At 38.3% G+C, this 17,138-nt stretch overlaps 1 protein-coding gene across 1 annotated transcript in view; it reads left to right on the top strand.

Moving 5' to 3' along the window:
* The window catches only part of glcci1a (glucocorticoid induced 1a), a 71,444-nt gene that overhangs the window by 28,879 nt on the left and 25,427 nt on the right, over positions 1–17,138 (top strand). Inside the window, exon 3 of the mRNA XM_079828781.1 lies at positions 14,508–14,597. Within this exon, the coding sequence (XP_079684907.1) occupies positions 14,508–14,597 (90 nt within the window). The remainder of the gene's footprint in view (positions 1–14,507; positions 14,598–17,138) is intronic.

A 17,138-nucleotide genomic window follows, 5' to 3' on the forward strand; every position in this document is an offset into this window, starting at 1 on the left:
GTCCCACAGCTGAATTGCAGAAATCACTCAGAGACTGTAATACATCATCAGAGGCTGTAATGATCATCAGTAGTGACTGTGGAGTTTGAGTATTCAGTGGTTTATTAATGAACATTGGCTGCCTTGCTGTCTACTACCTACTAGGGATATCAATTTACATAAATCCCCATAATCGATCATTGTTTTAATTAACGCTTAATTAATTGATTAATCGTTAACCTTAACCTCTTAATGCCAAAGCAGGGGGGCGCTACTAAATTCTCGCGTTATGCCAAGTTCAGACTGCACGATTTTCAAACTCGTCGGATCACTGTTGTTTTCACACTGCATGACTATCTGGGGTAGCATTCAGTCACTGCTGTGTTCACACTGAAAGATGGATCAGCGACAGGAGGATTCACACTGCATGACTTTACAATAGAAAGAATCACAGACAGCTCTCTCCGGTGCGCAAATTACGTTTCACAACCAAACACATGTGAGATGTGACAAGTATACAACGCAAGATCGTGTGTGCGTCAGACCGGAGTTCTCGCGCGAGACTGGAATTGTTATTAACCCTTAATCGTCCCTTGGGGTCCAGCTGACCCCACTGGACTTTTCCTCCATTTTTTAAAAGTGGCCATTTTTCATCTCAGGGCCATGAGACTCGGTGACTTTTCCTAAATAATCTATCTAAACATGCACAAAAAATCTGGGCTTGATTTGGTTGTTCTAAAGGTGTGTAAAAAATGTCCCTCTGGGTCAGATTGACCCCACATTGAAAATGAATGGGAAAGTGTAAAAAATACATTTTTTTCACTTTGTCAAATTTTTTTTACTAAATCCAGTATAAATCTGAAAATTTCCACATTTATATCAAGGTCTGGTCCTAGAGCATAAACACAAAGTAGAACGAACTTTCTGTCTCATACACACACGCACACACACAAACACACACATGTGTGTGACTGCAACAGAGAGCATTTTTATAGAAACTGGCAAATAAAATCAACAAACTGGCATAAATCTGAAAGATTTTCATACATAAATGAAGTACTAATACTAGAGCACAAATGCAATATGGAACAAGCATGTTCACTCACACGCACACACACACAAACACAAACACAGGTGTCTGGAGCATTTTTTTGGATTTTGGCAATGAATGGGAAAATGTAAAAAATGCTTTTTTTTCACTTTGTTTGTAAAAAAAAATCAACTAAATCCAGTATAAATCTGAAAATGTCTAGATTTATATCAAGATCTGGTCCTAGAGCATAAACACAAAGTGGAACGAACTTTCTGTCTCATACACACGCACACGCACACACACACACACACACACACACACACACACACACACACACACACACACACACACACACACACACACACACACACACACACACACACACACACACACACACACACACATGTGTGTGACTGCAACAGAGAGCATTTTTATAGAAACTGGCAAATAAAATCAACAAAACTGGCATAAATCTGAAAAAATTCCATAAATAAATGAAGGACAAATACTAGAGCACAAATGCAACATGGAACAATCATGAGAAAGAGAGGGAAAAGGGCAAATAAAAGAAAGATGAAAGGCAGCTTAACTTTTGCATAACTTCCCTATGGACCTCTATTGAATAATGTGGTCATTGCACTCTCTTTCTCTTTAACTATAATTCCTAAAGTTTTTCCACAAACCTACAGATGGCGGTATTCTATCCCTAACACATAGAGCAATGTCCAAAAACTATTTATATTTATTTAAGATCATCATTCAAGTGATTTTTTCATTAAAAAATAATTTTTAATGAGACAATTTATGACATAGTTAAGTATTTTTGCAGTAAATAGGTAAAAAACTACCAAATACCCACAAAAACACAGCATAAATGTATAGTTGAGAAGTAAATAAAAAAAATTATACATAGTTTTCCATGTAAAAAAATTATATTTCCTTATGCAATCGCTCTGTAAAAGTTTGGGGTCTATCTGACCCCAAGGGACTCAAACGTAAACCCTACTTGAGGGGCGATTAAGGGTTAAAAATGATAAACTGCAGAAAGTTTGCGATCAAAATTGTCTGTGCGCTGATTTGCAGCGAAAAGGAGAAAAAGAAAAAAGAGTATGGCGGAGGAAATGGTTGGGGAGACACAGGGAGCAAGGATTGTGTTCTGCAAAGAGAGTTTGAGGTAAATAAATAATTTAGCAATTATTTGCAATAATTTGGCCTAAAATCGGGCAGTGTGAACTCGGCATTACTTGCCCACTTGCTTAACCAACACAAAACTTGGTTTTGAAACAGATCTTACATCAGGATGACTACTCACTACTGACTTATTCGACCCATGCCCCGTTATAATGGTTGCAGAATGAGCTGGCCACAACAGTTAATAGTTAAACAGCTGTTGAAAAAAACCCTTGCATAACCTACACAAACTAAACTAAATGACTCAGCCAGTTAACATTAAGTTAGTGTTATCACTTAAAAAAGTAGTAGCACAAGTCCCTAACCTTTGATATGAGCAATAGGAAATGCAGGGGTATAGCATCAAGACATTGTAGTGTCTTTTCTAGTGTCTGTTCTCTAGCCGCAGTGGGCAAGTGTTGTAACCGGTGTTGCAGCTGAATACAGTATAACACCAGCTATCGCAGCAAGCCTATTGCCCTGTCAAAATTTTCACAAAAAATAAATAAAGCAGTAAAATAAAGCAGTTATTACTTTTGTTGTTTGTTTGTTTTTTGACCCATGTAACATTTTATTCCAATAAATAAGGTTATGACAACAAAAATGTAGACAATTCTCGACAAAAACTACTAGACTAACCAGGGCTCCAGACTAACATTTGAGAGCAGTGGCACCAGATTGGTGGTGCTGGAGGAAAATGTATCATAAAGTTAATTTCAATAATAAAATTGTTTTGCTAATAAGTGCAGTTACTACTAATAATATTAAGTTTTTTTCTTGGAAATTTAACAGTGAAGCACTGAGCTTAAATTGATATGCAGATAAAGTAGTGAAATTACCACATTGCGGTAATTTCATGTCTTTTTTTTAAAATAAAAGTGCTTGTTTGCCACAAAGTGTTAGTTTGCCTACATCTTTAAACTTTTAGTTTTTTCAAATCATCACAGTAAAAATAAATAACATTAAAATTGGATCATATTTAAAGCTTGAAAAAGTGTGAAGCACTTGAAATATGTGCGAAATAGGCTATGTGTGAATAATGTAAGAAAAAAAACATTTGACTGTTTCTGCCACAATACCATGTGGTGTTACTACATTAAATCCATGGTGAATGTTGGTGATTTGTGGACTAAAACCCATGAACTACGTTCATGACACAATGTTCCTCCTGGTTTGCACGTGTTTGATCTGATATCTGTAGTTTATAACAGAGAATTCTGCGCTGAACACTTCCACTAGATCCCGCAGTAGCAATGTTATTAATTCTGTGGCGAATTCAAACGCTTTCTCACTGGATCTCCCAGCGCTGTGCAGTAACACTGTCACGTGATCGAGAACGGCCCATGTATGAGCTTGCAGATAAACGTTTTATTATTATTGCTCCGAGCTGATAAACGGTCAGCGCAGCGCAGCTCAAACGAGTAGCACGGTTCCATACAGCTTTTATTTCGTTTGCCGTTTGATGTTTCTCATATGTAACAAAAATGGCAGCTCTTATCAGTTGTGCACCGTGGTGCGACCTCTAATAAAATTTAGTCGCACCAGCAAGAAAAAAGGTCGCAGTCTGGAGCCCTGCTAACTAATAATAATAATAAACATATTACAAACAATAGCACAAATAAATACACAGAGATACAAATGAAATAAACAGAGCTTTAAGTATTTCATGTAGGTCCAACAGTAGATTGCAGGTGCAGAAATTGAATAATCAATCATCATTCTGTGTAAATTAAATATAGATTTATCCTTTATTACATTTATTCAATCAAGAGCAGTGAGTGATTTCTCTCTTTTTCTTTTGTTCTTTGATTAACATAATGACACAGTCAACAGCAGGAATAATAGGCTGCTGTCACATATCTAATACATGGATCCATGTATACTGACACACATGCATTTTCTTTCTCATATGATTACATTCAATTAAAGCTACACTATGTAACTTTTCCATCCACTAGAAGTCGCCTGTTCAAAACAAAGGCGTAGTTTGATGACGCCACGTTTGAGCGCAGAATCTTGGGACATGTGGTCTTCACCTCACAGCCGGTGGAAAACAGTCAGGATAGGACTCGGGCAGAAATCATGTTCATGGATGCGATTATTAACATTACTGTAGTGAAGCAGAGCAGGACCGAGTGTTGTGGAGCTGAGCAAGGCCGCAGGAGCGATTGAAGAGCGGGACTGTTATTATGGCATAATCGCTGGCGGGACTTTTATTATGACACGGTTGCCGGCGCCACTTCCTCTTTTCCAATCATGAGTATGAGGTAACGCAACTCTGTTTATCATCTTAGATATATTTGAGTGTGTTGAAAAGGAAGTTATGACGTTCGCTCGGCGGCTGCTATGACACTTGTTCACACTGCAGTGAGAGTAAAGTGTTTCACTGAATAAAACCGGAAACCGAGGGTGACGCAGATATGACGCAATCGACAGGCGACTCCCTCAAACGCATAGCTCACACGTCCCGGTTCCTTGGTTAAAATAGCAATTTCTCACAATTTACAAATAGTTGGAAACATTTGGGATATTCTAAGTACTCAACTGAACAAAATATATAACACTGGCCTAGTGGTTTCTGGATATTTTACTGCAAAAATCCTACATAGTTCACCTTTAAGACATAAGTGACCGGATACTTGCCAAGACAAGCATTTTGACATTATTTTGAAAATAACTGGTATTTGTGAGCTTTATGTTGCTAAAAGAATACCAAACTGAATTCTGTGACTTATGACTCCTTGCACTTTAATGGTTTAAAATCACTTGAATTTTTTAATTGACAAGACCTAAAATCATGTGCAAATGATAAAATTTTGTGACGAAGCAGTGTTGACTGATCAACCATTTAGTCGACTGTCCTGAGTGTCTTTCGCGCTGTCATCAGGCAGCCCTTATAGTCAAGCCCTGTGCTGTGTGTATACGGATTTGAGGTTGGTTGTAGGTCAAGCATAATCAGTCAACTTGAGGTGTTAGTTACAGAGCAAGTAGCCTCTTTGACTAGTCGATTACTATGGCATGTCCCTACAGAGAACACAGCGTACCTCACGCACACCTGTCCTATGGTCAGGTGCTGATTTAGCCTCAAATGTCAGCAGGTGTATCAGGCAGAACACAATCACCACAATCCCACAGTTCCACCCACCATCTGCTGCTACACTGAAGGTGAGATTTGGCACCTGCAGGAGTGCAGTGTGGCTAAAGGTAATGACTCTGCCGTGCCTCTTATTGTGTGCACTGAGTGTCATATAACCATTCAGAAAGATGAGATGCCACAGGAATGTCGTTCCCCGTGTTTAACGGCCTCCACTGTTACCCCCAGTTTTTTGAAAGACAACTACACTGTGCATCTGTTCAGAATGTTCTTATTCTGTAATTCTGTTGGAACTTTATCTGTGCTTTAAAAGTTCACCCAGAAATGAAGTTCACTAATCTCGTGTAGTTCCAAGCTGACAAAAAAGATTTAGGCAGCTTCAATTCAATTTAAGCTTCTATGGAAAGTGGAAAACGCACACACCATAAAAGTGTCTCATACACTATATTTTGACCCTTTGATGTCAAAGTTGGGAACAAACCAAAATTGAATCATTATTCACAAACCTACATTGCTATAATTCTCAGATGTAATTTGTATTTGCATTTTAAAAACGTGTCACGTCGAAAGAACATGAGGGTATGTTATCTCTTTAAGACTGTGATGCATTGTTAAAGCTACACTATGTAACTTTTCCGTCCACTAGAGGTCGCCTGTTCAAAACAAAGGCGTAGTTTGATGACGCCACGTTTGAACGCAGAATCTTGGGACATGTGGTCTTCACCTCACAGCCGGTGGAAAACAGTCAGGATAGGACTCGGGCAGAAATCATGTTCATGGATGCGATTATTAACATTACTGTAGTCTGAAGGAGAGCAGGACCGAGTGTTGTGGAGCTGAGCAAGGCCGCAGGAGCGATTGAAGAGCGGGACTGTTATTATGGCATAGTCGCCGGCGGGACTTTTATTATGACACGGTTGCCGGCGCCACTTCCTCTTTTCCAGTCATGAGTATATGAGGTAACGCAACTCTGTTTATCGTATTAGATATATCTGAGTGTGTTGAAAGGGAAGTTATGACGTTCGCTCGGCGGCTGCTATGACACTTGTTCACACTGCAGTGAGAGTAAAGTGTTTCACTGAATAAAACCGAAAACCGAGGGTGACGCAGATATGACGCAATCGACAGGCGACTCCCTCACACGCATAGCTCACACGTCCCGGTTCCTTGGTTAAAATAGCAATTTCTCACGATTTACAAATAGTTGGAAACATTTGGGATATTCTTAGTACTCAACTGAACAAAATATATAACACTGGCCTAGTGGTTTCTGGATATTTTACTGCAAAAATCCTACATAGTTCACCTTTAACTAAAACTATTAAAAATATTTTTGCTAATTGAAAAAAGCTAAAATAAAATATAATATAAATATAAATTGCTTAAAAATTTAGAAATGTTGTCTTCGCAACTAACTGAAATAAAATAAGTTAAAGTAATAAAATTACTAAAACTGAACTAAAAATAAATGAAAGCTGAATAGAAATTACTAAAAATGACAAAAGCACTAATTACTAAAATTACTTAAATTAAAATGACAGCTGAAAACAAAAATAAAAGCTAATTATATATATATATAGTATGGTAATAGTATAAAAATAATACTAGTAAATTATTTAATTTATAAAAAAGTAAATTTAGGGACATTCATGCTGATAACAATTTTCAGGCAACAAATTGACCAGAATTCATTCATTTTTAATGAGAATTGGCAATTTGAAGGCAACAGAGTGACAGAGTGCTGATATTCATTTCACAGAGATTAGCCAATCATAACAGAGGTCATTTTCATTTAGCTTAAAGATACAGAAGCAAAAACGTCTTGTTTAGCCTTTAGTCTCCTGTCTCTACAAATAACAAAGGGTGTAAAATGATTATGCAAAACTATATTACGACTGTTTCTTGTGCAAGAAGCCTTGAGTAACTTTATAAGAGGACTATATTGCTACAAAAGAGCCAAATATGGCCCCTTTTACACATGCAGGGAGTGAATGAAAGGTCAGAGGTCAGGTGTTGTGGTCCATTTGGACTTGTGGGTCATGAGAGCAGCGGAGGAGTTGCAGCGTGTCACATGACCCCCCGCATCCTGTTTTCACTGTTGCATGGCAACGAAGGCCACACACACTCTCCACACACTGAGATAATGTAAAGATACTGAATTATTTTTGTGCTTACTATATTTCCTTGGTGTGAAATTTCATGAAAGAAGCTCTATATATTCTTTGTATAAGCAGTCGGTTTAAAAACATGCAATAATTATGTTCACTTGCCAAAGCCTGGGTGTTACCAGGACAGGCCATCTCAAGTCTCACCCTTTATTACTCACCGGTGTCAAAGAACTACAAACGACTCTCATTTTGGCTCGTCTTTAAAGTTTGATGCATGCACAAAAGCTCTATAGATTAGTGCAACTGCTCTGTTGGGATTCAGATTTTTTTCCACTCTATTATTGAACGGTGTCTTGGGTTTAACCCCTCATCCTCTTTGTCACAGTGATTCAGTGCTGCTTTCCTCTGCAGTAACACAGTCAGATCAGGTGAACAGCGGTGACTTTGGGATGTTCTACTCTCAGAATAACCAGAAGCCTGCATCCCTACACTTTTTCTTAAAGGGATAGTTCACCCAAAAAAGAAAACTCTGCCATTATTTACTCCACCATTATGTTACTCACCATTTACTCCACCAAACTTTCTTTCTAACATGAAACAAGGAGAGTCTTTGTTGCATATTTACACAAGGCTATATGATGCTTTTTAACGTCTTCCTTTATTTTAGTGTGTAATGTATCTGTCTGTGCATGTATAAAAGTTACAAAACTCAGTCTCCCACAAAATTGCTCCATACCTAACTAAAAGTCCTGATTTTACTTCTGCAAACATTTATGCCACAAATTGAAATATTAGCGTAATGACTGTCCAAAGGCATAAGCAAAGAAAGAAGGCAACGTTTCAGTGAATTGAATTGTTGTCAAGTGGGTTTTAAACAACATGAGGGTAGAAAATAATTTGTAGTGTGAATCCTTTGTATTTAAGTAACAGAAAGAAAAAGAGAGGCTTTCAAAGCCTCTATCTGTTCCTTTTGGCCTTCTAGTGTCAATCTGTTTCCAAAGGCCCGGCTTTGAAGTGTGACGTCTGTTTGGCTGATGAACACAGTGGTTTTACAGGGCCTGAATCTGCACAGCAGCAGCTCTAGGCAGTCCCATAGAGGGGACGTATGCCCAAAAGACCCATTTTCATCTTTCTCTAGAATATATATTTCCTCTACTCAATGTTCCGCTCCCTGTGCTCTCTGCTCCGTCACTCATGGCCCAAGCGAACACTCCACTTATGTACCACTCACTCTCACCGGAAAAGCAAAATCTATTCAAAATAATGTGCCAACATGTAATTTCTCTGTAGCAGACTTGTTTCTGTTTGTAATAGCCATACTGTGCTTTAACATAGTGTGGTATGGCCTTGCTGGGCAGCACTGGTAAAATTACGCTACCCTCTCGTTCACTGCTCTGCTCCCCACTCTGCTCACATGCTCTAATAATAATAGTTTTGTAGGACTATACTTTATTTTGATAATTGGTAAAAAAAAAATATCTTTCAAATCTGATTATGTTGCATATACCTGAATGAAGAATAACATATTGATGTGTAATATTATTTTAATATATTTTCTGTCCAATTTGCGTGTGTTACTTTTAATAAAAGTGTGGTTATTTTATTGGCTTGTATTTTTTTACATTCAGATTCAATAAAATGATTGAATTTAATTTAAAAAGTCTAATATTAAAGGTAGGGTAGGGTAGGTAGGATTTGGTTAAAAAACTTTTTTTCCAAATTTGTTTAAACTTTCTTTATATATCAATACATAATTAAAATGTAAGTACTCTGAAAAAGAAAGTATGAAAATTGAGTGTCTGTAGACCTCTCACGACTGTTTTAAAGACAGCTCATTATTTCCATTCACTCCACCTTCTCCCTTCTGGGCTCTTTCCAAAGCCACGCCCCCAAAACACATGAACGCGCTAAGCCGACCACGATCAGCTCAGCTGAAAGACGCATTATTTACCTGAGGCGAGCGGAGAAGAAGTGCATGTAGTGACATCATGTCAGAAACACATGTAATAAAAAATCTAACTTAATCATTATGAATATAAACAAATAAGATGTATTTTAGTACTCACTCTCAAGCTAGAATAACGATACTCGTAAAGTTTAAAATACACACACAACACAGTGTCTACGACACACACAGATACAAGATAAAAACATTGGTAGAGTATATAAAAACAAACCAAGGGCCGAAATAAACGTGCAGGTAAAGTTCCCGGTGAACATGGTAGAAGAGTTTAGACAGAGAGTAGTAGCTAAAGCTAACTTAGTTCTAAAAAAAAGTTCCTGGATGCGGTGTACCAGCTTTTACACATGCATTTTGTTATCTAAAGTTACATTTTGCGAAATTCAACACTACAGCGATCAACTTGAGCTAAGCATATTGAGTATTTATCATCTCTACTAATGGCTCGCTAAGTGTATAACATTGTAACTTTATGCTAAGTAATGTTATGTTAGCTATATTAGGCAGCTACGTGTGCTAGTGAGACATGCTTCATGAAATCATAAACCAAAAAATGTATAATCAAAATGAAAGATTACCTGTCCAGCAGAAATACAGCCTCTTGAACTCAAACGGGTGCGCCAGGGTTGCCAGGTTTTCACAACAAAATCCGCCCAATTGCTACTCAAAACTAGCCCAAAACAAGCCCAATCGTGTTTCTCCGGTAAAAATCGCATTTGGGGGGTAAAATATGTGTCTTTTTGGTAGGGCTGCCTGATAAAATTCGCAAATCCCGGGGCAAAACATCACATAATTGGGGTCGCTTCAACCCGCGGACATGAAAAACAGCCGCGGCAACAGTTTTTGAAGTAGCCCGACTTGGCAACACTGGAGCGCGCGCATGTGGGCAGATCCTGTAGCAAAAGCGGTGGTAGCCATGGTAGCGAGAGAGAGTGACAGTCGCCCAAGCCAATCACTTGTTTCGGCCCGAACGAAAATAATGAGCGGTGTTTATTGCAGATTAAAAAGTCTAGAGTCACTCGATTTTTATACTCTCTTTTTCAGAGTACTAAATTTTAATTATGTATTGACATATAAAGACAGTTTAAACAAATTTGGACAAAAGTGTTTTAGATCATACTTACCTACCCCACCTTTAATGCAATTATACAAAAAAAGGTTTTTTATTATTTTATAATGTTTCCTGAGGTATACTTATATTGTTAGTATGATTTTTACATCATAAAATGACAAAATTTAGAAATAAATGATATTAGCCCTCTGGCTTGAATGCTCTGTTTGAAGGGGCGTGTCTGCTGTGAGATCGCAGTGAAAACGCCCACTGTTGTGATTGGCTGACAGCTTTGCATTTGAAATGAGTATTAGAGTTTGTGGCGGAGGGGGCGTGGTTTAGCGAGGTCTGCACGCACTGCCAGAGAGAGACGTACTGGGCACTTGTGGACCAGAGAGATGGAGAGCTGGAGAAAGATTGATGAGAAAGTTATATTGTACTGAGTTGTTGAGAGCGCTGTGAGCGAGTTTATTTTGTTTGTATCTGAGAGTTCTGAATAAACATGAGTCCCAGTCATGCCGACCCTGTCTTCTTCCTCCTTAATCTACGAACTTTGTAACATGTGGAACCCCTCTCGAATACTTTTACTAAGTTTTTTTTTACTATTACAGCTGTCGAGATTAATGAATCGTAAAATCGTAAAAATCTTTTCCCATCACATGAAAGGCTGCAGTGACGAGCATTGAGTAGCCTACACAGGCAGTCTGTTGATCGCGTGAATGCAGTGATCTCGTCATTACAATGCTATTTCTCTCACAAAATGCTTTCACCACAACTAACAGCAAACACAACATCGACAGGAATACAGTAAGAGCTTTGTGCAGCATAACAGCGTCATTCATATAACGGCATTTTGGGCAAGTGTGCAGATACACTCGCGACGTGTGATTGACAGATCTAAACATTATAAAGAGTGTTCTTTGATCGCTAATCTAGCGTCTAATCAAAATTGAAATAACAGATTTGGTTCATGCTACTAACAGAAACGATGTGAAGTTGATCGTTTAGTCACTGATGCATGAACAGTATTAAACAATTTATAAAGAAAGTCTGTGTGAACTTGAATAATTAGCTACACTTCAGAAATCACTGATCACAGATCAGAAATTAATGAACACTGTTACTCACTGTTTGTGGCGGTGCTGTCGAATCCATATCGTAAAAGTCTGTTTGTAAAGCCTGTGCTGACATTGAGACTAAAATAAACTGAATCCATTTTCTCCAAATTCTCTAGGCTGGCAAAGGAGAGGAAGGGGAGGTAACCTTTCCTCGTATGACGACATACAGGGAAGATTCCAGATCGGCTCATCTGAGCTCTCATTTTTTCAAAGGCAGAGCAGGACACCCAGAATTTGGTTTACACCTATCAAAATGTCTAGCCACTTGGGGACCATATACAGGCTAGGGGAACTCATATTAATATTAAAAAACATCATAAAGTGAAATTTTCCATGTCATGGGACCTTTAAAATAAGAAATGAATTACTTTGGTTGGAATAAAATCCACAGTCGTGGCCTAACACCATGTCTACACTGGACGCGAGTGGCGTGATGCGATGCAACAAAAGACAATATAACACAATATAACCAGAGATGTTGTCTACACTGGATATAGTGCAGTGCGCCACGGCAAGACAAATTCCTGTCAGTAAACTGATGCCTTGTTCTATTTATGACGTACCCAAAGCACTTGCGATACTTCTCATAGAGGACAAATGGATTTGCAACGGTCGCTTTGTCACGTCGAAGCCTGTGTAGACACGATTAGAGAGTCTGACTTGTAACCTGAATGTTGCGGGTTCTATTCTAAACAGAGGGTATGCACGTGACGTCACCGTCGGCAGGAGTGACTGCGGTTGCGGCCACAGAGTGGCAAAAAGACTGAGTGGTAGCATTGGTTTTCAGAATGAATGCTGCGAAAAACACAAAAAAACTGATTTAAAACGGGAAAGAGCTTTGAGAATGACTATACACATAGATTTGACAAGAAATCTGAGGTATATTTCTACAGACTCCCAAAAGCGACATAAAATATAAGCAAATGGATCACTGCAGTTCACAGAAACAACTGGACTCCAGGCAGCGAAATGTAGATTTGCAATTCCCTTTCAGTCCCTTTCTCGACATACGTCAGAGATGATCCGACTGTCCAAATGTCTGTTGTTTTCATTGCTTTAAGTTCAGTCCCTGTGACCTAGTTTTCCCCAGTCTGTCTAATTAGTTATTTCAATCACCTGTGTCTTGTTAATTATCTCATTTGCCCTGTGTATTTAGTTCTCATTGTTTGTCTGTCGTCTATGTTAACTGGTGTGTTTCCTGCGTGTATCGTGAGGTTTTGTGATTAAAGTTCCTATTTTCCAGTTCTCCAGTTCTCCAGCATCTTTGAGAGTTTTGATCAACACTAGATTGTGACACCGACGAAATGCGATCTCGCTCGCAAGCCCATTTCTTCGAATCATCTCTGACGTACGTCTCTGTTCCCTCCTTCAGGGAACAAGGGTGACCATACATAACCAAGACATTATCATATTGTGATAATATGTTGAATTTTGGGGTAAAATCATACCCTATTGTATTGTTATATATTATATTGACAACTCCTCAATTCGATATTTATATAATTAATTATTTAATTAATGTGTTACGTGTTTCCGGCAGGAAAGTGACGTCAATGCATACCCTCTATACCACCAGGAAATGACTGAGGTTCTCTTAAAGGGTTAGTTCACCCAAAAATGACAATTCTGTCATTAATTACTTACCCTCTTGGATGGGTTAAATGCAGTGGACAAATTCCAAGTATGAGTTACCACTTTCACTTTCATGTTGGGCAATTTTGTGTTTCTTTCTCTCTTTTTCTCCAGTGACAAAGACAGGAAGTTGTTTAGTGCTAGTGCAACAAAATTAGGAGCCGAGGATGACCATAAGTCATGTATTTGATGCTTTCACTGTGTGTTTTATCATTCTCATCCTGCCACAGAGAAGGGAAAATGTAGTTTGATGAATCAAGCCTGTTAGCTCTTAAACTGCCTAAAATTAGTAGTATTTTCTAGCAAACATTTTTAGCTATTCTTCATGAACTATACACACAAGCTCAATTGTACAGTTAGGTACAAAAAATAGGAAGATATCAGTGGACATATCTTATAAGAGATTTTTTTTTTCATAACAGGCTGCTAATCACACTGGATTGTGACACTTCAGGGCCTCACTCATGTGCTTAGTTCACATTATACAGTGTGTGTGCTGCATGGTGGGTTGACTAAACAAATAACAAACCTGAGTGCAAACATCACGTCCACGTGTGCCCGCAGACTTTTCTATAGTAACAGAGAATGTTGTTTTTAAAAGGAATGTAGGTGACTGTTTATTGAGGAACCATTTGCAGGAACAATGCAGCCTTTGTGATTTTGGTGTGAAATAGTGGGTCAGGAGGATAATGCATGGGAATGTGATTTATCTGTGTGTGAGTGTTTACTTAGCTACAATTTGAATCCACAGAAATTAACTAAATCTTACAAAACTTCTATATGGGACCAGCAGAGGTAAAAAGAAAAGTGTATAAAGAAAGTAAAGTATAAAGAAGTATAAAGAAAAGTAAAGTGTACACTGTCGTTTAAAAGTCAATATTTTGTTTTTTAAAGAAACAAAAACAGCATTTAATTGATCAAAAGGGACAGCAAATACATTTATACATTTACAAAAGATTTGAACTTTGTATCCATCAAAGAATTCTGAAAAAAAAAATGTTTCACAGTTTCCACAAAAATATAACTGTTTTCAACATTAAATATAAAAAAAAAAAAATCTTGAGCAGCAAATCAGCATATTAGAATGATTTCTGAAGGATCATGTGACTGAAGACTGGAGTCATTTTTTGAATGCAGCTTTAGTGAGCATAAGAGACTTAAAAAAATAAATACCAACACCAATCTTTTGAATGGTTGTGTATATTATATTTGAATGTGTATAATATATTATAAGATATTAATATATCTTTTGTAATTATTAAAAATATGAAGTTAGTCTGCATTAATTAGAACTAGCTTTATATAAAAACCTTATAAAGTCCTCAACATAATAAAAAACCAAAAGTGTATTTTGTGTTTTAGACTCCTGGATGTTGGAGTGACGAGACCGAAGAGAAAAGGAGCACACACCAGCGCTCAGCATCGTGGGGCAGCTCTGACCATCTTAAAGAGGTATGCGCGCACACATGCACTTACACCAGTAGCGCAAAACACACTCCCTTTTAACAGTGAAACACTAGATGAAGTGTGTCTTGCGCACGCAGCTGTGTAGTTTTTCCCCTTGGGTTTGGAGAACAAGAAAGTGCAATCACACTAACAGCTATTAACAGAGCTCTCACTGTCCTGAAAGTGATGAGCGCTGCACTTCTGCATTTGCGATGATCTCATCCTGTGTGGCCAGCGATGTAGCCACTCGTATGGGGGGAGGCGGTGGAAATGAAACCCGTTACCCAGCTCTGTACAAGAATGGCAAACACGACGACCCATCCGTCTCCTCCTGCACCCGCTGCTATATATAACTTCCTGTGTGGCTTCAGACTTCCGGCGCTAAGCGGCGTGTTATTGCTAACGCTAGCCGCAGCAGAGTCAGCCTTATCACGGGCTTTCAGCCCAACCCTGACGATTCAGGGAACAGTAAGATAAGACTATCTCCCCTTTTAACAATCAACTTCCCTTCTCTGCAACAACCATCATCCCCCTCCTGACAATTTATGGCTTTTCCATCACCTCCAAGCTTTGGAAATTGGAACAATAGGGGCGTGTGGGTTTCAGAGCAAGTAATATGTGCAAAGTCATGTCATGTGTGTCCTTTCGCTCTGAAGTCACAGTTTTATCAATTGAGACATTGTTTTGATGGAACGCCCTGATCGTTGATGTGCACAAACCTGTATGATTTACAGAGGTCTTATAGTCCTCTTTTGCATAAACAACGTGCACATGCAGAGTAATTCATTTCCTGTGCAAACCCCCAAACAAAAGTGTGTCTGCTCAGAATTGACATTATTAGTATCAGTTTTTGCTGGGAAAAACAACTAATGACACTGGGGTTAACCTTCAGAAAACAAGCTACTTTATTTGCACTTCATTTTCTATGGGCTTTGCCATTTTTTTTTTCAGCCTTGTCAACTTTATTTATATGTTGTTTCGAAGCAGCTTCAGTGTTAAACAGGAAAATAATGCAACAGAATTTGATTCGGCTGTACAGCTGCTCTGGAGAAAACGGTGATGTCATCTAGCTCATTTCAATTATCATACAGTGACAATGTGGGCAGATCTGTAATTTAGTTGATGTATTTAATTTAGTTTAGTAATTACATTTATTTGGATATTTAGTTGAAAATTGAGTGTCCCCAACTGAGCAAGCCAGGCCAAAGGTGACAGTGGCAAGGAACCAAAACTCCATCAGGTGGCATAATGGAGAAAAATAAACCTTGGGAGAAACCAGACTCAGTCGGGGTGCCAGTTCTCCTCTGGCCAATTAACAAACAGTGTATGATTGTTATTCTGACAATTTTACAGGTCAGAGGTCATATCAGATATGAGTCATCACGCCGGAGACGGGTTTATTGAGGATGAAATGTTGATTAAACAATTATTAAATAGGAATATTCGAAAGATCGGAGTCATCACGCCGGAGACCGGTTTATTGAGGATGACATGCTGATTAAACAATTATTAAATAGGAATATTCGAAAGATCGGCGTCATCACGCCGGAGACGGGTTTATTGAGGATGACATGTCGATTAAACAATTATTAAATAGGAATATTCGAAAGATCACTGGTTTATTGAGGATGACATCTCGATTAAACAATTATTAAATAGGAATATTCGAAAGATCGGAGTCATCACACCGGAGACTGGTTTATTGAGGATGACATGTCGATTAAACAATTATTAAATAGGAATATTCGAAAGATCGGAGTCATCACGCCGGAGACGGGTTTATTGAGGATGACATGTCGATTAAACAATTATTAAATAGGAATATTCGAAAGATCGGAGTCATCACGCCGGAGACGGGTTTATTGAGGATGACATCTCGATTAAACAATTATTAAATAGGAATATTCGAAAGATCGGCGTCATCACGCCGTAGACTGGTTTATTGAGGATGACATGTCGATTAAACAATTATTAAATAGGAATATTCGAAAGATCGGCGTCATCACGCCGGAGTCTGGTTTATTGAGGATGACATGTCGATTAAACAATTATTAAATAGGAATATTCGAAAGATCGGAGTCATCACACCGGAGACTGGTTTATTGAGGATGACATGTCGATTAAACAATTATTAAATAGGAATATTCGAAAGATCGGAGTCATCACGCCGGAGACGGGTTTATTGAGGATGACATGTCGATTAAACAATTATTAAATAGGAATATTCGAAAGATCGGAGTCATCACGCCGGAGACGGGTTTATTGAGGATGACATCTCGATTAAACAATTATTAAATAGGAATATTCGAAAGATCGGCGTCATCACGCCGTAGACTGGTTTATTGAGGATGACATGTCGATTAAACAATTATTAAATAGGAATATTCGAAAGATCGGCGTCATCACGCCGGAGTCTGGTTTATTGAGGATGACATGTCGATTAAACAATTATTAAATAGGAATATTCGAAAGATCGGTGTCATCACGATGGAGACGGGTTTATTGAGGATGACATGTCGATTAAACAATTATTAAATATGAATATTC

The sequence above is a fragment of the Gobio gobio genome (genome assembly GCF_949357685.1).
Source record: "Gobio gobio genome assembly, chromosome: 11".
Taxonomy (NCBI): domain Eukaryota; kingdom Metazoa; phylum Chordata; class Actinopteri; order Cypriniformes; family Gobionidae; genus Gobio; species Gobio gobio.